At 52.9% G+C, this 20,340-nt stretch overlaps 1 protein-coding gene across 22 annotated transcripts in view; it reads right to left on the reverse strand.

Moving 5' to 3' along the window:
* Positions 1 to 20,340, reverse strand: part of Msi2 (musashi RNA binding protein 2) — a 373,908-nt gene that overhangs the window by 28,678 nt on the left and 324,890 nt on the right. For 19 of the 22 annotated variants that reach the window (XR_015447701.1, XM_087202196.1, XM_087202200.1 and 16 more), the window contains one exon: positions 2,742 to 2,804. The exons of 1 other annotated variant lie outside the window; for it this stretch is intronic. Coding sequence is in view for 20 of the 21 variants with exons in the window: in XM_087202196.1 (XP_087058322.1) it covers positions 2,742 to 2,804 (63 nt within the window). In the remaining variant the exon portion in view is untranslated. Of the gene's footprint in view, positions 1 to 2,741; positions 2,805 to 18,048; positions 19,477 to 20,340 lie in introns of those variants that run through there. 2 more of the 22 variants (XM_087202207.1, XM_087202205.1) reach the window with 2 other exon arrangements.

Here is a 20,340-nt window from a genome sequence, read left to right on the forward strand (position 1 = left end):
GGTGCAGAGCTCAAGGTCCCCCTGGACCTCCTACCCTGACACCAAAGCCCTGACAGATGCCAGCTTCCATCCTGAGCCCCAGTGAAGCTGCCTCCTACCCCTAGCTCTCCACGGTACTTCTTACTCAGGGAGGGTCCTCTGGAAATCATAATGGAAGGAGCTGGGCAAAACGGATATGGTAGAGCTAGACAAAAATCAGAGACATAAAAGGGCCTTCCAGAGGGTGCCTGATACCTAAACCAAGCCCAAGAGCCCCCGGGGAGCAGAGGTCACATTTCCTACTGGTTGGAGTCTCCTGTTAGGTACCAGGCTCCAGGTAGGTATTCAGTGATTCTCCCTGAACAGGCACTGAGCTGTGAAGCCCTCTCACTGCCACGCTACTTGCTCAGGAGGCTGAAGGAGCATCCTTCTCCCCTGGGGAGGAGCTGGGCTGTTCGGGGCAGGGTTGCAGGAGCTGGTATAGGTAGACCTGGGTTGTCAGCTCCTGATGAGCCCTTCGAGGGCCTGGACTGATACACACACCCCAAAGAGTCTGTGTGGCCCTTCTCAGTTCATAGCCAAGAGCTTCTGCCAATGAAGGGCCACTCAACAGATAAATAACAGACCAACTGCCAGCCTTGACGTTCCGGTCATTTTCTGGAGGGAAGAAGGTGACCGTCCCCCTACCAGTCAAAATGTACTGAAAGAGAGGCTGAGACCTTCCGGTCCCAACTCTGTAACCCTGCCTACACACAAGCGGCCCAGGCCATGTTCTGACTATGGTAGCATGGTTCTGGGGCACACCCCAAACCCATGACCCCCAGGCAGCACTGGGGGGGCTTCCCTGTAGCTTGCTGGGTGAGCCTCACCTGGGGGGTGGGCACCTCGAGTTGAGGATTTACTCCTTGCACTAACCCAGGCTGGGGTGGGGCAGGGGGTCTGGGAGCACACTCCTGAATAGGATTCACTAACAGTGCAGAGATGAGCATGACGGATCTTGAATGGCCTGTGGGAGAGATGGCTACAAATAAAACACCATTGACCCTGGGAAACAAAAGCATGGCTGGAGATGACCTTGAGGGTTAGGGTTAGAGGGTGGGTGGGACTCCCGCCTGGCTCTGGGGGCGTCTTTGAGAGGGTGGAGGCGGCAGAAGGGGGCACAGCCTGTGGGGAGACCGCTCTCAGACTTCCGAAGAACCCCATGCTGCCCTTTAAACTTGCCATGAAGTCAAGGAGAATGGGGTGGGGTGGGGAGAGAGGCAGGGTTAATTTCAGGTTAAAGTTTAGTTTCATAATTCAAGTTATAAAAAGAAAGAAACTGAATGAAGAAAACAACAACCAACAACACTCAAAAATCTCAAGATTGTTCTTTTTATCTTTCCCCCATCCCAGGCACAGGTAGGATTGAGGCTTTTAAAAAAAAATGATAATAAAAAGCACTCAAGTTAAAAAACCAAGCAGAACAGGGACACACTTCAGCTGTGCACCCTGCCCCCAGGGCCCAGGGTGGGGGCACCAAGGGACACTGGCCAGAGTGCAGGTGAGGCCTTTGGCAACCAGCTAGGGCGGGTGGATGGTGCCCAGGCCTCTGGGTCTGCTTGCCACTTGCCACTCACCAGCTATCTGGCAAACTGCCCCTTAGTAGCCCCCCCGAGAATTTGCAGGGCCCACCAAACAAAACCCTAATGGGTGATTCTGGGGAGTGGATCCTTTGTAGCTCCGAGGCAGTGCCAGTTTGCATGGAACGGAGTTTTACTGACGTTTTCTAATGGGCCTCTCAGTGTGGAGGGTTTGGGTCTTTGGCATCAGCCCTCTGGGTTTTTAATGCATCCTTTCCTGTTACCCTCACCAGCACCCCTGCCCTGTCCCACCTCCCTCCCCAGGGCCCTGTTATAGGAAATTAAAGCACTTCCTGGGTGCTCCAGTGCTCTGCCCCTGGGGTGAGGTCAGGGAGGGAGCTGCAAACCTTGGCTATTCAATTTAGGGAGGGCCAGTGGGGGCAGAGGGAACTGGAACAGTGGCTGTAGGCGAGCCCAGTGCAGGGCTGAGGCCCTAGTGCCTAGGAAAGCAGAGCATTTGAGGGGTGCATCCCAGCACGGCCGGGGAAGGGTTCCCAGGTCACTTGGGTGGTTCCAGACCTCTTAAAAGGTTGGATTTGGAGAGGGAAGGACTGGGGCAACCTCAGGAAAGAGAAGGCCCTGTTTGCTTGGTGGTTGGAGCCCCCTGGCTAAGAACACCTGAGGCAGGCAGCAGGAACTCCGGGAAACAGCAGCTTCCCTCCTTCCCTGGGCTCAAGGGCTTGCCCCACATCTGGCCTTCAGGGGCCCTGAGGGTTCAGCAGGCCCACCTGCCAGGTGCTGGAGGGGTCCGGAGGACAGCGAGTCCCTCTCTGGATTATCAGAGACCCTGGAAGGAAGCTTGTTGAACCCCCAAAAGTCAAGGAGGAAAGTGACCACAGGTGCCCAGAAGCCAGGCCTTCAGGAGAAGGGATAGCTCAAAGTCAAAAGGGAACTCTGATTTCCCTTTTCTTGGGAGTCTCACAATCTACCTTTCATCTGCAGCCAGACTGGGACTGACCCCTGAGGGAGCTGCCCTTGGGTGACCGGGACTCCTCACCCACATCTCCCTGTCCCCACCGCCTCCCCGGGGCCGAGGTGAGAGGAATGCTGGACAGACATAGCCACACAGATCCGACAGGGCCTTTACCTTCCCCTGCACACTGGGGCATGCCTGGGAGCCGCCTGTCCCGCACACCTTCCTACCTGATCCTCGAGCTGCTGCCACTGCTGCCGCCGCCACTGGTCCATAAGCCGCTGCTGGGAAGCCTGGAGGGAGGGAGGGGCCGGAGTCAGGAGGGAGCCTGGCAGGGCCCTGGGCAGACCTCTCCCTCCCACAAAAGACAGGCCTGGGGAGGGAGCTTGGGGCAGAGGGGCTCTGGGGCTTCTGGAAGACACAGAATCTTTAGGTGTGTTTGATTCTCACACTGGCTTGCCCCAGGAGCTGGCAGTGGAAGGCACACGACAACTATAGAGAAGGAGGAGGAGGAGGTGCTGCGACCCTGGAGGCATGGCACAGACACACATTGGGTCCCCAGTGCATGTCCAGAGCAGGCCACATGTAGCTGGGCAGGTCTGCTGCTCCCCACCGGGCTCCCAGGTGCAGGTAAGCCAGACAAGAGGCACTTGGGACGGTCTCTGGACAGAACAGGCACCTAGGCCAGGAGATAGCTTAACTCAGCCGAGTGAACGTTAAACTTATCAAAAGGTCCTGTCAGCAGCATCACAGCCCTGGGTCTGAGAGGGAAGTACCCAGGGGGTTTTGACTGTGGACACATGGAGACAGCTGTGGGAGGGCTGTGGGTTCTGTCAGGAGAGCTCTATGACTTTGTTTGATCTTTTTCAGTGTTTCCATCTCCTGGGACAATTAAGGGACTCAGATATGGCTTTTAAGGCTGAGCTCCACGGTCAGATGAAGCCAGCACAGGAGGGTTCCTTGGGGATCTCAGCAGCCCTAGCTTGTGCAAGCTAAAAACATACTGGGCAGCCAGGCCGTGCCAGGCAGGAATAAAGTCAGAGTGCCAAGGTGTGTGGCTGCAGAATGTCCCAATGGAGGAAGAGGCGGGCCACCACCCCTCCCCTGGGCAAACACGCACAGCCACGCACTGGGACACACAGATATCCTCCCACACAGTGAACAGCAGACATCCTCGGCCGTCAACCACGCGGAGGCCTGACCCTGAGCCCTGCTTCCGACAGCGGCAGTGTTTGATGATGTGCCCAAAGCCAGCCGCAAACTCAACGAACAGCCCCCAACAGAGCTGCTCCAGTTTAGCCACTGAGCCTCTCCAATAAGGGGCATCCATGGGGCAAGAGCAGGAAGACATGCACGTGAAGGGCAGGGAGCAGAGGAAGAAAGAAAGGAGAAAGAGACATCCTCCAAACAGAGCGAACTAGAAGCTCACTAAACTCTAAGACTACTGTCCTAGCTACACAGTACTACTGAGGGGAAAGGAGTTCAAAAGGAACAGGCTACTCTAAAACAGGTCTGGCTAAGCTACTGAAAATGTCAATGAAAAGAGACATACTTGCATTTAAATATGGTAATAGGGCTGTTGAAGGGGGAAAAAGAAAGATCCAGGTGAAATAAATGGATACAGTTGTCCCAGGCTGGGAATGGGTCTCCCAGCTCTCATGAAGACTGTGCTCCCAGGCCTGGAGGCCACTCCCTGCCCAAAGGGCAGCCATGAACCTAGGGGGTCCCATCCTAGTCCTTTCCCCATCTTCCAGGCAGGATCTAGATTTGTGATGCTGGTAGAAACCGCTGAAGGAAAACAAGGAAGAAGTCAAGTTATTTCTCCCTGTCCCAACCTCCGTCTACCCGGGCTCCTGCTGCAAGCACAGAGTGGGATGCAGGGGACGCTGTGGAGGAGGAGCAGGTGGAGGACAGGAGGAAGATCAAGGCGTTCTTTTGTGCTCTCTTACCATGGACTTGACACAGAAGGTTTCCTTGGAAGCATGAAAAGGTGGTGGCTGAGGGAGGGGAGTGTGGTCAATAAGACTTGTTAACAAAAGGTCTATTTTCCAGAGTTGAGCTCGTTTTGGACAGAAAGTCGGAGAGAAAGAGGAAGAATAAAAACCTTACCCCAGAAAGGAAACCCATTATTCTCAGTCTCAGATAAAGGCCCTGCTGGAAACCCAGCAGCAGATGCTGCTAAGGGCCGGAATTTCCCCTTGGTCCCCCAGGTGCTGGGTGCCTGGGGATGGGTGTGACAAGGGGTGGCTGCAGGAGGAGCCACCCATCTGCCTGCACAGCAGCACAGGCCACAGCTGCCTGGTTGCCACTCTGTGCTGCTGCCCTGGGCTCCTCCTTCTGAGACACCAGGGCCACTGCACAGCCTGACCCCTTGGGAGTCTGCATGACCATGAGGCTTTTATCAAGCCTCTGTCCAGCCACCTGCACTAGCGTCCTGTACCAAGCCATCCTGACCTCTCTCCTGTCTTGCTAGGCTACCCAGCCTCACTGGTCACCCTTCACACTGAATCTGTTCTGCATGTGACCTGCAGGTGGGCGTGTGGGGGATAGGCAAGTACAGGCACAAGATAGGTAGGGAAGGTAGGAGTGTGTTCGTGCTGGGGGAGCTGTGTGTGTGTTGAGTTTGTGTGCTGGGTGTATACACACATTGGGATGCATGTGTGCTTTGTGTGATTGGGTGGTGTGTTCGGTGTATGAATGTTGTATGTTGGGCATATCTGAATGTGTGTGGCGCCAGAGACCTCAAGCGGTGATGACAGAGGCCCAGCTCACCTCCAGGACAGGCCCGTCCGGGAGGACCTGGTGGAACGACTTCCCCAGGGCTGCCATCGAAGGAAGAGAAGCCAGGCTCAGAGGAGGTACCTCTGTAGGAAGCTGGGGAGTCTGGGCTCACAAGGAGAGGGCTGCGATGGCAGTAGGTGGTGAGGGGAAGACTGAGGGGACTCAGTGGGGGTCTGGCAGGGCTCAGGGCCTCTAGTGAGGCCTGCCAAAAGCTGTGGTGGAGCTCCATGACCCATGAGTGTCCATGGCACCGGGCCATCATGGCACCCCACTTCCTGGAGTGTGGGGACCATCATGCTGTGTTCCTGGGAATGGAGGGGGAGCCCCTCCTCTATATAGCTTCCCTGGCCAATGTGTACAGGGGACATCCAGGCTGCTCCTTGTGAGCAGCTTAGGACAATAAATACTTGAGCACACAGACTAGGAGGGCCTGTGTGGGTTCAAATCCTGGCTCAGCCACTTAGGAACTGTAAGATCCTGGGACAGTTTCTTACCCTCTTGTGCCTTGATATGCCTATCTGTAAAGTGGATGACCACACTGGGGCAAAAGTAGCATGTACAAAGTGCTTAGACAAGTGCCTGCCAGCGAGTCAGTTTATGTGCATGTAAACTATCATTTCCATGAGGCTTACCCAGTCTCTGCCCAGTCACCGGCCCCTCTCCAAGACAGGACTGACCCCTGGCAGGGGGAAGCAATGGCCACGTGGTGGTAAGCACACAGGGGCCCGAGTTCCTCACTGGCAACAGTGGTCCATAATCCTTCACAATGTTCCGACTTCTGATGTTATTTTAGTGGAGCAACTGTTCCACAGCTCAGTATAAGAAATGGGTATTTTACTTAGTTCTAACAAGGTCAGCAGAGTGCCATGACCTGAACCTCCTCTGTATTAGCAGAAAATCTGGCAGAAAGGAGAACAAACATTCTGCTACTCAAATCTCAGAGGGCCTGAGAGCTCGGGCTGGGTATCTGGGAACTTAGGAATGTAATAGGTTCCTCCTGTTTGGGAAGCTTTCATTCAAACAGAGGATGCTAGGATACAAAAGCATGGGGCACTAATGGTGGAATTTGGGCAGTGTGCTGTCCTTGGTTAATGGGGTCAGGCATAAAGACCTGCCCTTGTAGTCTGAAATCCCTCTGCTCTTCAAGCAGAGTAACAGGAGGGCCACTGGGATGGGCACCAAAGCCTGGTTTCTGGCCACCCCTGCCTTGCTGTGTAACTTGAACTAGAAGCTTTACTTCTCTGGGTCATGAGCAACCTTCTTCTGGTCCAAGGAGGACAGGAACGATGACCTCTACAGCCCTTTCACTGCAGGCCCTGCACGAGCCCATCTGTGTAGGATGATGACAAACCCAAGTCCTCTGGGGTTCGTGCTGACACCACTCTGGGGTTAGAGACTTGTCTAAGTGGAAGATGTCACCATCCTACTTTCCTGGATTTTTGGAACTGTGATCCTTCACTGCAAATCAGAAGTCTGTGTTTTGGGGCATGGTTTTTTCTTTTTTAAGAATTACATGACACAATACCCACTTTTTATTGCTTCTGCGGCACTTACTGATTTCTGCCTTACCTAAGCATAGTTATTTTTACATGCTTATCTTATTTCTCTTGCTGGGTGACAAATTCATCTGGGGCAGGGACTCAGTCACATGTCCCATGAAGGATCCAGCCCAGAGTCTGCCCCACAGAAGATTCTCACTGAGCACCAGCTGATGATGGTCAGGACTTGGGGCCAGGGGTCACGGCTCTGGTCAACTACAGCTGAAAATGGCGTCACCTCCAACTCTAGCAGCCCCTCCCCACTCCCACAATCCTCTGCTCCAGGGGTGGCAAACTCAAATAGCTCCAGGGTCATGGCTAATCCAGCCAGGGTGCCAGAGCTATGGCACATGGGAGCAATCACTCAGCTCCATGGAACCACTTGAGAGGTTTACAGATTCTGACACCTGTGTCCCACCCCCAGGGATCCGATTGACTTGGTCTTTGGTGCAGCCCAGGCAATGAAACCTTCAGAAGCTTCCCAGTACATAGGTTGGGTTGAGGACCTTTAATTTAAAGGCATCCATACTTTCTTAAAAGCCAAGTCACAGTGCACATCACATGAGCTGACCCCCCTCTACCTTGAGGAAGGAAAGGCCACCTGAGAATGCAGTGGAAGATCTAATTCTTGTGACCAGAACACTGTATCTGAGGGAGCATGGCAGATGTCTCCATTTAGAGCAGTGAGTCCCGACTGTGCCTAGAGGAGCTTCAACAATACGCCATGTCCTGACCCCTTCCCCACCCACAGAATCAGTTGGCACCTGGGCCTTTTATCTTTTAAAGGTCTTCCAGAAGATTCTGATGCACACAGTAGGAGAGAACCTGACTCAGAAACCCCTGGGGACTTTTGTTTTAGCAAACATTGAAAGGACACAGCCCCCTCTCCTGTTGCTGAGGACCAGTCAGTCATGGGCCTTTTCCTTAGTCTCCTCTGCCCTCCCCGGTAGGAAAACACAGCAGACTGCCCAGGGCATGGTTCTGACTCAGGCCACACTTACTTCTGTGACCTGGGATGAGTCAGTGGACACCTCAAAAAGTGGGGATGAGAGAATTCCCAAGCTCCTGATGGCTCCAGGAGGTGCGATTTGAAAGACATCTTTCTAAAAGTCCATTAGAAACAATTTTTCCTACACTGTGCTTGCTGCAAGTGCTCTCCCCCCACTTCCCAGCACACCCGGCATCCCCCACCAGCCATGTCTAAAGATGGTTCAACAATTCTTGGCTAAATCAAGTGTTGCTTCACTGAATCCAAACACTAAAAAACAAGCAATTGAAAGAAGAAACTGTCACCCAGAATGTAGGAAACATGTCCTACCAGAGTTTAGAAACACTACCATCTGTCACTTTGGCTGGCCCAGGCTGTTCCTACCTCCTGGGCAGGCCCTCCTCGGGTGGTGGGGCTAAGTCTTGTACAAGAAATTCGTGACTTCTGTGCAGGAAGGATAGGGTGGTGGCTGCCAACAGCTGAGGCAGGAAGAAAGTTGGGAGACACATTTTTGGAGTCGAAGGGCCCAGGGGTTCATATCAGAACAGAAGGTCTAAAGAGGAAGCAAAGCTTATCACCAAAGGGACACATTTATATGATCAAATGGTACCATTTTGCTTTGACAGATGTGTGTCCATTTAGAAAAGAATTTGGAAAACAAGACAACAATGCTTGTTACATAGGAAACTGACTCAGATACACCTTTTAGGAGCCGAGGACACCAACAGCATCATTTTGTGGGGAACCCCCCAGCCCGGCCCCAACACACAGAGGGGAAGGCTGAGGCTGCTGCCTGGCCAAAGGGATGCTGAGGGGACCAGGGGCTGGGAATGCCTCATCCTCAGCCCTTCGCCACAGCTGGGAAGACGAGTCATTTGGAAGCTGGCAACTGTCCATCTGGAGAGGAAGCCCAGGCCTGCCCACTGTGAGGGGAAGTGGTGGGCAGACTGGGCCTGGTCCCCACCTATGCAAGGAGAGAGGTTCTGAGAGTCACAGTCCTAAGGGTGTTAGCACTTAAAATAGAGGAAAGGCACAAAAACTGCTTCCGGTAAATTTTCATACAATTGCTATTTAGCAAGAATGTTAACTCCACAGATGTGTGGATGGGAGCAAAGTGAAGGCACATGGCAACATCAATTCTGTGTGGTTTCACAGTTTTCTTGCCACGTGAAAGGGTTTGCAGAAGCAGGAAACAGAAAGCAAGAAGACCTCTGGAAATGATGAGACTTCCCCAGAAAAGACAAGCACAGAGCCTGAGTGCCAGGGTAGAGCTGAAGGTGTGTGTGAGTGCAGATTCTTTCCAACTCAGGGAACAAAAGGCAGTGCCTGCTGCCCGGTGTCCCTAAAGACCAGCAAGATGAGACCTCCCCCTAGCCCCTGCATGCACTTCACAGCTCCTGATCTTTTCCTTGCTGAACGATTCCCAGCTCACGAATGGGCTTTGGTCTCAACCCCAGCAGGTCAGAATGTGGCATGGAGGGCTGCAGAGGAAGGAAGTGTTTGAGAGTACTCAGACTGACCCCCGCTCCTTCTGAGATGAGCACTTCCGCTACCTGCAGCAGCCCGACTTGCAGCTCACATTCGGTGCATCCCTCTTCCAGTACGCAACGTCCCAAACCTGGGCTGCATCCTGCCATATCCTGGAGGATCTGGAACTATGCTCAGGCCTGGCCCAAAGCCCCTGAGACCTGACAACCCGCTGTGGCACAGCCTGAGAAAAGAAGTGCTAAGCGCCCACAGGGGATTCTAACATGCAGCTGTGAATACCACAGGAAGTACTATGTGCTTGGGTCCTGGAACTCTCTTGGGAGGCAGAAGCAGACAGCTGTCTGGGGACTTGGACCTAGCATGCCTCTCCCCAGGTCCTTTCTACCCCCAAATCACTCACTCCCTCCCAGCACAGAGCTAGAGGCCAGCATTCAGGATCTGCATTACCCAGAGTTCCTGCAGTGAACTGCAGTAGTACCTTGGAGAACTCAAGACCTATTCTTGGCCCCTGGGCTCTCTGTAAATATTTACAGAGCAACTGCTTCGTGCCAAGAACTGTCCTGGGCAGTGAACAACAGCACGGTCCCTTCCCTCATGGAGCTTACAGTCAGTTGCTAGTCTTTGATTGGGAAAGGGGGCTTCACTAGTAAGACAGAGCCCAAGGATCAGGTGGTACACAAACCAGCTCCCTGAGGAAAGACAATCAGTAAAAATAAGAAGCTGGGCTTTCAGATAAAGGGGCCCATGGCTCACTGTGGCAAAAAGAGGTGGGGGACCTGTGCCTCAGAGCCCTCTAGCTTAGATCCAGTCCTGGGCTGTGCCTGCTTTAGGGTCTTCTAGCTGAGTTCAACAATCTAGACGTAGCCCAAACATGCTGGTTGAAGATGGAGGGAGCAATCAGAAGCTTCAGTCCCCAGGGACAGGAGTGGCCGTTCCAACTAATTCCTCCCTTGAAGATCAAGGAGGCAAGACGGAAGGAAGTGGATGTATTCTCACAGCTATGATCCTGACCTAGTCCTAAAGGTCTCACCACCTCCATTTGGCTCAGTTAAAAAAAATGACTGCGACATTTGATGAAGACACAGGTCTCTCAAATTCTGCTGTTACTACCTGCAGAGCTGGGGGTGGATCAAGACAAGTCCTTTTGACTCTTGGGGCCCTAGAGAGTCCCAGCCTCATTCATCCTAGCCTTAATCACCAGGGCCTTAAGGATGCGGCGAGGCTGGACAGCCACCATCAGGATGGCTGAAGTGTCATAAGGGCTTCTGGTCCTGCTCAGCGCCACTCTCCAGCAGGAGACAGGGAGAGAATAGCCTCATGCAGCTCATTCAGAGCCAGCTGCTGTCCTTGTACTCTGTGGCTCACTTCTAGCACAGGGACATCCACTCCTGAATGGAACAAATCTCTGCCCATCTTTCTGAGACCGTGACCATGACGAAGACCTTGACCTTCAAAGTGAAGGGGTTTCAGACTGCAGTTTCTAAGGAGCATTAGCAGACTATTTTGAGTATTTTCTTCCATCGTCCTCTCCCCACTTCTCATAAAAATGTCAATTTCTGCTTTTGAGACACTCTACCACTCACCACCAATGCCAGTCAGATCAAGCCAGTCAGCTTCTTGAGCTCACTGTTCAGATGGCTTTTACACTGCTCCAAGTTTCCCAGATTTCCTATGTTAAACTGCCGGACTGGGAGTTAAAATCTTGCTTCTCCCCAACAGGGTCTCTCGCCTAGCCATTTTGAGCCTAAACTCTTAGGGCTCCTCACCATGCCCACTTTCTCCCCAGCTCCAATCCCTGTGGGCCTCTCCCACAGATCCACCCCTGTGGATTCCCAACACCGTGAGCCTGTGGTGCCCACCTCTGCACCAGGACAGCATCTCCTGGGGCCCTGAGCACCAGGACTACTTGTTGAGTGACCCCAGGCTCCAAGCTTGGCCCCAACACTAGCTCAGTAAGTAAAGAACACCTGCGATCTCAAGTTCCCTCCCCTATAAGATGGTGACCTCCAGCCTGGTCATCCCTGGGTAGGACGTTTCAGGAGCGGATAGATCACTAGTGCACTGGCACCTCCTTTTCTGTTGAGCATCATGGGGTGGCCAGGGAGTCTCAGGAAGGAGCCTAGGTGGTGGGGGAGGCTTCTTAGGTGAGGGTGGGAGAGGGAGGGCAACAGCTATTTACCAACAAGTCAAGAAATATTTAAACATTTCAACAGCCAGTAGTCATACCATTGTATCAGTAAAGGATAGAAGGGAGAATCGTCTTCTCTATGCCTTACTTCCTTCACGTATGAAACACAGGACTTGGTTTTGATGATGAGAGAGTAATCATGATCCTAATGGTAATGGGCTAGACATTTCCCTGCATGGCTTCAGTGTGGCTTCCCATTCCACATGGAAAATGTCACTATTGTGTCTAATGGACAAAGGGCCATGGGCCTGGGAGGTAAAGGAAACAATGTCCAATGGTGGTTGATTGCAAGGTGGTAAAAATCCCATCTCCCACTCTTCCTAGCTGTATAAAACCCCTCTGACTCATTTTCCTCCTCTTTAAAACAGTTGCCACTGCCTCTTTGTTGGGCTGCTATGAGGATTCAGTGAGAGACCACGGCGCTGTCATGCACTCAGTGAAAGTGAAATAATTTTTATTCCTATTTTTATTGTTATTGCCCAAGGTAACAGCGGTAGAGCTGAGAAATCCCTTTGGTGCTTCCTGTTCTAAAATCCTATTAATTTACATGACGTTTGGCATCCTAGGGGCTTTAATAGATAACATTTATAATTTGCTTGAGAGTGATAAGCATAGTTTCATCTCAAGTGTCAGCTCTATCTGTCGTGGGTCAGGTGACTATAGGAGCCAAGGGCTGGGTTCGGGGACGGCCTGGCTGGGGTGGCCACAGCCCTGTGACATAACTGCAGCCAATGCGAACACAGATGGCCGAGCCCTGGCGCTCGTGTCCATCAGCTGGGCGGATGACATCACTGCCCTCTTGTCCGGAGCATGCCTTCCTCCAGGAGGTCTGGCCAGCAACTCCCAGCTCCTCTGGGGAGGGCAGGGGCACAGAAGCCTTTCCGGTTCTTTCACCAAACGGCCCCCAAGTCACCTACACAGGCAGAGGCTGGTCACTCATGTATCCTGTTGTCATCAGCACCCAGGGCAGGGCCTTTGACGGGGTGGGTGCCTAGTGACTGTGCTGAATTCGTAAAGGAAGGATGAATAGAGAGATGCGTGGAAGCAGTACGGGCGTGGGGTTGGGAATGGGGAGAAGGGAGGAGCTGGTCTCTTTCTGCTCTAAACCTTACTGAATCCCCTCAAGGCTGGATATGGAGATCAGAAGAAAGCCCGGAGAGGCCCCAAAGCCAGCTAAACATCTGCTCAGACTCAGAGCAGGTGGCAGGGCTCCACAGGTGGGGCTGTCCTATCCCTTGTGGAGTGACACGTCTGGACAAGGCTTCACACTTCCCGGGGAGGCAGCCCGGCCAGCCAGCACCCAGGCAGAACCTGCAGGGCCTATCAGTGGAGTAACTGGGGTGAGCAAGCCTGCCTCAGAGTCTGCCCATGAGGCTGGGGTCTGGGGAGACAGGGCACCGGCTCCCTAACACAAAAGTGTTGTGTCACTGTCTCGGTCCAGGTGCCAGGATGGAATCAATGGAGGAGAGCAGGAGGACAGAAGACGTGCAATGTTTCTGTCACTGCACCTGCTGGTCCTTAGACCTAGATCCCCTCCCTCGCCGTCTGCCTGGTGAACTTCCCAGCGCAGATGTCATCTCCTGTGGTCTGAGTGTTGTTGTCCCCCAGTACACATCAGTGAAATCCTCACCCTACAGGTGATGGTGTTAGAGGTGGCACCTTTGGGAGGTGATTAGGTCAGGAGGGTGGAACGCTCCTGATTGAGATTAGTGCCCTTATCCAAGGGACCCCAGAGAGTACACCAGCCCCTTTCACCAAACAAGGACATGGTCAAGTGGTCATCTGTGGACCAGAAGTGTCCGAGACTTCACATGCCTTGATCTCAGACCTCCCAGCCTCCAGAACTGTGAGAAACGAGCTTCTGCAGAGTAGAAGCCCTGTCTACTGCATTCTGCTGTACCCGCCTGGACAGGCTAAGGCGTTGCCCCTTTCCGAAAGCTTCCCAGCGTGGTCACAGCTTCCTCCTCTGCTGCTCACTGTCCTGTGCATGCTGTCACCATCGTGCTGGGCAGTCCAAGAGGACTCCATTCAGCCACAAGTGGGGTGCTCCTCTGGGCTCTGAATTCCCGCTTCCTTGCTCAGCATCCCTGTCCCCTAATGCCCTCCTGGGACGGGGTGACAGTCATCTGCAGTATGCACTCTTGCCCCGGCTAGAGGGACAGAGAGCAGAGGCAGAGATCCCGCTGACTGGGGTCTCCCAGGGGCTGGGGATCTAGCTCACCTGGACTCAGTGGAAGTCTGGGAGCAGGGAGTGGCGGTCACACCTTTGCCTTCTGTTTGTCCTTGGCTGTTTATGGGGCACACCCTGCCCAACCCTCAGGCCCTGAACTGCTGTCTGCTCACAATTTCACACTCTTGAGTAATTGATGGTTTTTTTTTCCTCATTGTTTTGTTTTGCGTTTTAAGCTACAGGCTTTGGCTTGCTTTTGCTGACGGAAATGAAAACTGAAGGTCTGAGGAGAAGTGATTAAGTCCCTGCTGGCAGACTTAATGGGAACTCTGAGGCTACTGCTACAAGGACCTAAGAAAGTACAGGGAAATTCGGACAGCAGTGTGGGGGACCTAGTCTCAGCCTGCTGAGGTGGAGGAAGCTGCTGCGTCCGTGGCTTCTTTCATAGCCACCCTTGGCTGTCCCTCTGCTCTTTGTCCAGGGCTGCCTTCCATGGACACACTATAACCTTTTCCAGTACATTAGACCATTCCTGGTTCACTGAGGCCTCTCAACAGCCCGAGGGAGGAGGCAGGGCAAGGATCAACAGCCCCATTTGAAAGACTGGGAAACGGAGGCCAGAGGTGACTGTTCTCTCCTGGCAATCAAGGTCAAGAATTCCATTTCCCATCCTCCCGCCTGAGAATGGTGCTCTGGGCTTTTCCACGGGGAGCTGAGAGCTCACTTAGTCACATTCCCCTTTATTTATGCAGAGGAGCTTCAAGAGGCACAGAAAGTGGATCGCAAGTGAAACCGAAATTCCTGTCAATTCCGATTGCTCCAATTCATTTCTGCAAACATTTATTAAGTGCCTATTAGGCACTGTGTTCTGCTTTCATTTGGGAATAGAGTCAACTCCTGATTTTCCATGCTAAGGCAACATCGGCACATCCCCAGACCCAATAAACCTCCCGGCAGGCTGGTTTGGATTTAGGGTGTGCTGCTGAATTTTACTTTTGCATCTTCTTTGAAAGCAGCAGATCTGCCTTCCAGAGTAAGCTCCCTTTAATATGCAAAAGAGAGGATAAGCCCCAGTACACACAGGGCCAGGTGGTGGAGGAGTGGGCTGGCAGGGGTGGGGGCCCCCATCTGAGATTTAAACCTGGCTGTGGATTCTCTGGGAAGGGGTAAGCAATCCCTGGAGAGGAGGGCTGCCGGGTGGAAAGGATGTGCAGATTAGAGGGCTGGAATAGACAGATGTGTGGGGCTCTCCCTGACAAGGGACAGTTCTGTTTATTGTGCCGCAGCATCTAGCTGGGGCCCTGGATGTGTGAGTCCATGGTTACGACCTATCTGGGAGGCCAAGTACCCTGTCCGGACACTGCAAGATCTACTTCCGGACCAGGGAGAAAGCTGCCATTGCTCACCGAGCGATGATCAGGCACAGCCTGAGGGTCCACCATGAAACTGATATTGAGTTTCGGTGAGGGTGTCGGGGGTAAGGTGGGGAGCTGAGGAAAGAGCCTTTTACAAACTGAAGCAGAAGACGACATGGAATCAAAGGACTCAAAGGAGGGGTCATCCTAAGTCTTGGGTTCTGCGATTCCACGGGTCAGCCTTGGAATGGCCTTTGCTCCTGGCATGGCTGCTGAGCTGGAGATTCTCTCCCTTGCAGAACTGGGAGGTAAGCCTGGGGGCTGCTCCTTGAGCACATGCCCAGGTCTTGCCTCTCCTGAGCAGGGACTGACCATGGAGGTCTCTGCAGGAGCAGGTGACCACTCCCAGGCTGGACCCTAGGCCTCGGGTGTGACAGCCAATGGCATTTCTGAGAACTGCAAAACGTCATCGGAGCAGACAGGTGAGTGCTGGTTCAGAACAGTGCCCCTTTGTAGGGCCCAGCCTCCCTGAGGTGTGAAGTGAAGTGAAGTGAATTCTGCCTCCTAAAAGCTTGGGCTCTCTCCTCCCTGCTTCATACTTTCAAGCCATGACCCCCAGACTATGATGGACCACCAAGCCTCTGCCTTTGCCCACAGACTAGATGACTGGTCTCACGAGGGGCTGGAGGGGCATCCCCTCCAGAGGAAAAGATGTCCCTGGATTATGGTCAGGGACACCAAAGAGTCCCTGAAGTCATCTGGCACCAAAGAGCCATCATCAGCCGGGGACACTGAGACAGAGTCCAGTGGGCTCTAAGTTCTAGTGCAGCTGCCAGCCAGTGATGCTCACCTGTCCTCCTCTCTGCTGGTCACCGGAAGCCAGAGCTCCAGAGAGCCTCCAGGAAGCAGTGCTCACCAGTCCACAGAGGCACTGAGACGAGAACAGTTTCTCATTGCCCGGGAGGTGGGGGACACAATGGCACCTTCAGAATCAAAGCCCAAGCCGAGCCAGCTGAGGAAGGGTCCCCCTTCCTGGCACCTGTGCCACCCCTGCAGCTGGCACACACAGCACCAGACGTGGGCCAGCTCTTCTGGCTGCCCTGAAGGCTCAGTAGCTGAAGCCATGACCAAGGGTGGAGACATTTTGGCAGTTGGAGCCAAACTAACTGCTGTCTTCATTAGAACTGAAAGGCCCCAAAGAACCACCAGCAGGAAAAGGAGTGGGGCTGAGAGGGAGCAGGGCTGGGGGGAGAGGGCCCAAGGGGCTGAGAGAAGGGCTATTTCTCTGGATTCCCCAGAAGCTTCTTCACTGGCCTCGACATCTCCAGACTCTCGGACTCACTCGAGAAGTCTGAGCACATTCGCCTCTCCTTCGGATCCTCTTCAAACCTTTCTCAGGCTCTGGGATCCGGTCTGACTTCCGACCCTGACTCACACGCCACTACCTCCTGTCCCTCCTATCTGGCCTCCGCCAAGCCACTCCTGCAGGCTCCCCATCCAATGACGTGCCTGTAATCCCCAAGACTCAAACAGTGTTGCTCTCTCAGGTTTGTAGCAGAGATCGTTAAATGGTCCCTAGAATCGTGTCGCTCTTCTTCCATAGTGCCAGAACACCCTGGTGTTAGTTAGGTACGTGGTTACCTGGAATAAAGACATTTTTGACATTTCCTTGCAACTGAAACTGACCGTGCAACTAAGTTCTGACCATATGGATTTAAGCAGAGTGTCAGGCATGAGTTCCAGGAAGTGTTATGAAAGTGACGGCTTGAGCAGTCTCCTCAGACTGTGTGGTGGATTTCCATGCTGAAGATGACAGAATGGGAAAAGAGAAGAAAAACAGACCCCTAATATTATGCAGCCACATCCAGGCTTCTTTTACATGGGAGAGAGAAAGTTCTTTTTTGGTTTAGGCCATTACTTTCTAATATTTTTATCTTTCCTTTAAAAAATTACCCGATTCAGGACTAATTCTACTTGACTTTTGGGCACTCACTCCGCAGGTCACCTTCTCTAGTGGGCACTGGATCAGCAGCCCTCCTTCATCCCCCATTGCTCGGAGAGCTTCCTTTTGCCTAAGCACCTAACCCTGGACACAAAGGGTCCGATCACCGGTCCTCTGTCCCTGGGCAGGACTCTGAGCATCTTGACAGAGGGAGTCTTACTCAGTCCAGATGCCTGGCTCCTACTCTCGTGCCTGATGCTTGGCACATGGGGAGGGAGGGAAGAGGAGTCCTAGCAACTCTGTGCTTTCACCTGGGGATCCTGCATCATTTCTTTCATTGATCAGCCAACCCAGGCAGCACTCACGAGCGTAAGGACAGGAGCTCCAGGCTGGAAAGCTGACCCAGCAAGAACACCAATGCTCAGTTTCTAAAACTTCTAATTTGATAGCATTTACATTCGCAGACACACATTATCTCTTAACTCGAACAGCCCAACTAGCTAGGTACTTTCATAACCCCCAGGCTTACAGGGCTACAAAACTTGCTCAAAGTCACCTGGCTCCTGAGTGGCCAGGTGAAACCTACAAAGAAGGCCTTCGGTGTCACATCCAGCAACGTTTCCACTTTACCACTGGTGTCTCCACCACACTGGACTGCTCAGGGGACTCAGGACAGCAAGCCATGTGCACACTCACCCACAGGCCAGTGTGCACAAGCACGTGCATGAATGCGCACACACACACAAACACAAACACACGCACACAGCTGGTACGCAGATGTGAGGGGCTCCAGATGTTCTAGTGGCATTTGCACTTGAGGGTAGAAGTGATGGTAAAGAAGAGGTAGAGGGTGGGAAAGTGCAGCTGGTACATGCGGATGCTCTGTCACTCTGTTCAAGGACAGATCACCTCTACCGAGCCAGCCCTGGGCTCTCAGGGAGGGCTGGGCACAGGTGGCACCAGGGGGAGCTTGCATGCTTTTAGAGACTTTGCCGGGCTCTCATCAGTACTGGTTATTTAGTGCATTCACCTCCCCCGGAGAGAGAACAGGACACTGTCAGGCTAAGAGACAGCAGCACACAGCATGTCCGTGGTAAACAATTTATTTTTCTACCTCAGTTGCTTACAGGGAAAAAAAATAGAATGTCATTAGGGAGCAGCACAGATGAACTATTTACAGAGATGGAAGAAATTCACAATGGCTGACATGTTTGTGAGGCAAGGGTACTAGGACAAGCGCACTAAAGCAAAACAATTCATAGCAAACCAAAATATGAAGCGGGGAGGAGCCATAATTTTTTGGAGAAAAAAAACTATAAAAAAGCCTGTGGCAAAATAAAAGGAAACCATCCAATTATTACATCCAGCATCTTTTTTTTTTTTTTTTTGGTACCCGGGATCGAACTAGGGTCCTTGCGCTTGCGCAGCAGGTGGCGAAACCACTGAGCTAAATCCCCGGCCCCTACATCCAGCATCTTTAATGAGATGAACCAAACTGCGGATGTGGTGTCTCAAGGACAATGATATTCAAATGTACGGATCTGCTCACATCGGATGCATCAGATGGAAGCACTTCTCACAAACCACGAGCACAGACAGAGGGGTGCCTCTTGCAGGTCCAACTGAGCTGCAGGCCGTTAACAAGAGAGGAGATATTTCAGAGAGGGAGGGGGTCAGCAATACGGGGAAATGTCCTTCTGGGGGTAGCATTGGGGATGCCAGCCCTGGGATGCAGAGCTGATCAGGATGGTCCCTTAGAACCCAGTGGTGCCATCAAGGAGGGCAAGGCCAGCACAGGCAGGGAGGGGAGGACGCCGGTGAGAGAGGGGCCCAGTGTGGATCGGTGCCCACGAGCCCAACACAGGGCAGTGGCCAGGGTGACTCCGCCGTCGTTTCTCTGAGGCAGATGTGCTTATTACGTCAAGAGCCGTGAAGAGGCTGGCTCCATACATGAAGGCAATCACATAACAACTCTATAGCTGCTCTTCCAGATTATGTTTCACATGTTTTTCTAGAAGGGTCTATGTGTATGTTCACTTTGCCATCGTTCACCACTGGTGCTTCCAACGTCACAGAGCTGCAACCCCTCTGGGCTACCAGCACTTAGGAGCTCACCTCACGAAATGCCCAACAAGCCTGCTTGATCCTTGTTTTAAAAACTTTGTACCTTCTTCCTGATTCCCCTGAGGAATCTTTACAAAGCCTGTGAGAAGTTCCCCTTGGCCCGGTGGGGTTGGTCACAGTGCATACAGGACGCAACATGGGATGTGACTGGAGGATAATTTTTATTTTTTAAATTGAGTGAGGCAATGAAGTCTTTTCCAAGAATTAAAAGAGAAAAGGAATATTCATTCAAACAGGCCTCTACGACAGAGTTTCAGTGGGCCCTGACATCAGCTGGGGTGGCCCAGGTCGGGGCTGTGTCCTCTCTAGAAATGGTGGCAAACCCCAACTTGCTATGCCTCTCTTAAGAGCTAGTTGATAAAAATTATGTCTTGTGAAATCGGCAAATAGTCTGCAAAGTGAAATAAGAACAAAATTAACAGATTAAACTGAATTAAAAGTCCGGAGGGGGACATGAGAGGAAGATCACCACAATTCCTCTTTCAAACCTGGGCCAGGGTGGATGCCTGGGGCTGGGAAGAAGCAATCATTCCCCAGGTGGCTCTCATAATTACCAAAGGTGTCCAGCCCTCACCCTGGAACATGTCACTTATTCTCACAGAATCCTGCAGGTGGGCAGAGGCAGGTGAGGCTTAACCCCACCTGTGTGGCCTGGAAGATCTGTCACAAGCCACCTCACACAGGTAGGAGCGTGACCTGGACCCCAGCCAGAGGAGACAGATATTCACAGAATGGGGACACGCAGCTGCAAGGCCCAGCCTGTGCTGGCTGGCCTGGGAGTGAATACAGAGAGGACAGACGCAGGCAGCTCCTGAGGGCTGGGTGTGCTTCCGTCTCCCTCAGCTAGCTCCGTCCCGGGGCCCTGACAGCATGAGAGGGTTTGGGGTGGGGAACGGGACTCACACACCATAAGAGGGGCAAGGTGGGAGGTGGGAACAGTGAGGACGCTGAGAAGACCACAAAGAAAAACATCAGGACAGTTAGGTGTGGACACGGCAAGCTGCGCCGATGTCACCAAGTCACAGGATCTCGGGGGTGTGGGGAGGCGTCGACAGAATCAACCAGATGGGTTGGAAGAGAAGGCAGAGGGTTGGGCTGCCACAGCTCTGGGTACCCCTCGCTCCGTCCCTCGTCGCCTTAGCCACATCCACTGGAAATACTCCCTACAGCCTGCGGCAAGAGACAGATGCTGCCCTGCCCATGAGGCCAACCTCTAGGAGGGGTCAAATCTGGTTCGCACCGGAACAGCGCACCC

Source organism: Heterocephalus glaber, unplaced genomic scaffold (genome assembly GCF_053883595.1).
Source record: "Heterocephalus glaber isolate CG9 unplaced genomic scaffold, H.glaber_assembly_v1.0 deba00001773, whole genome shotgun sequence".
Taxonomy (NCBI): domain Eukaryota; kingdom Metazoa; phylum Chordata; class Mammalia; order Rodentia; family Bathyergidae; genus Heterocephalus; species Heterocephalus glaber.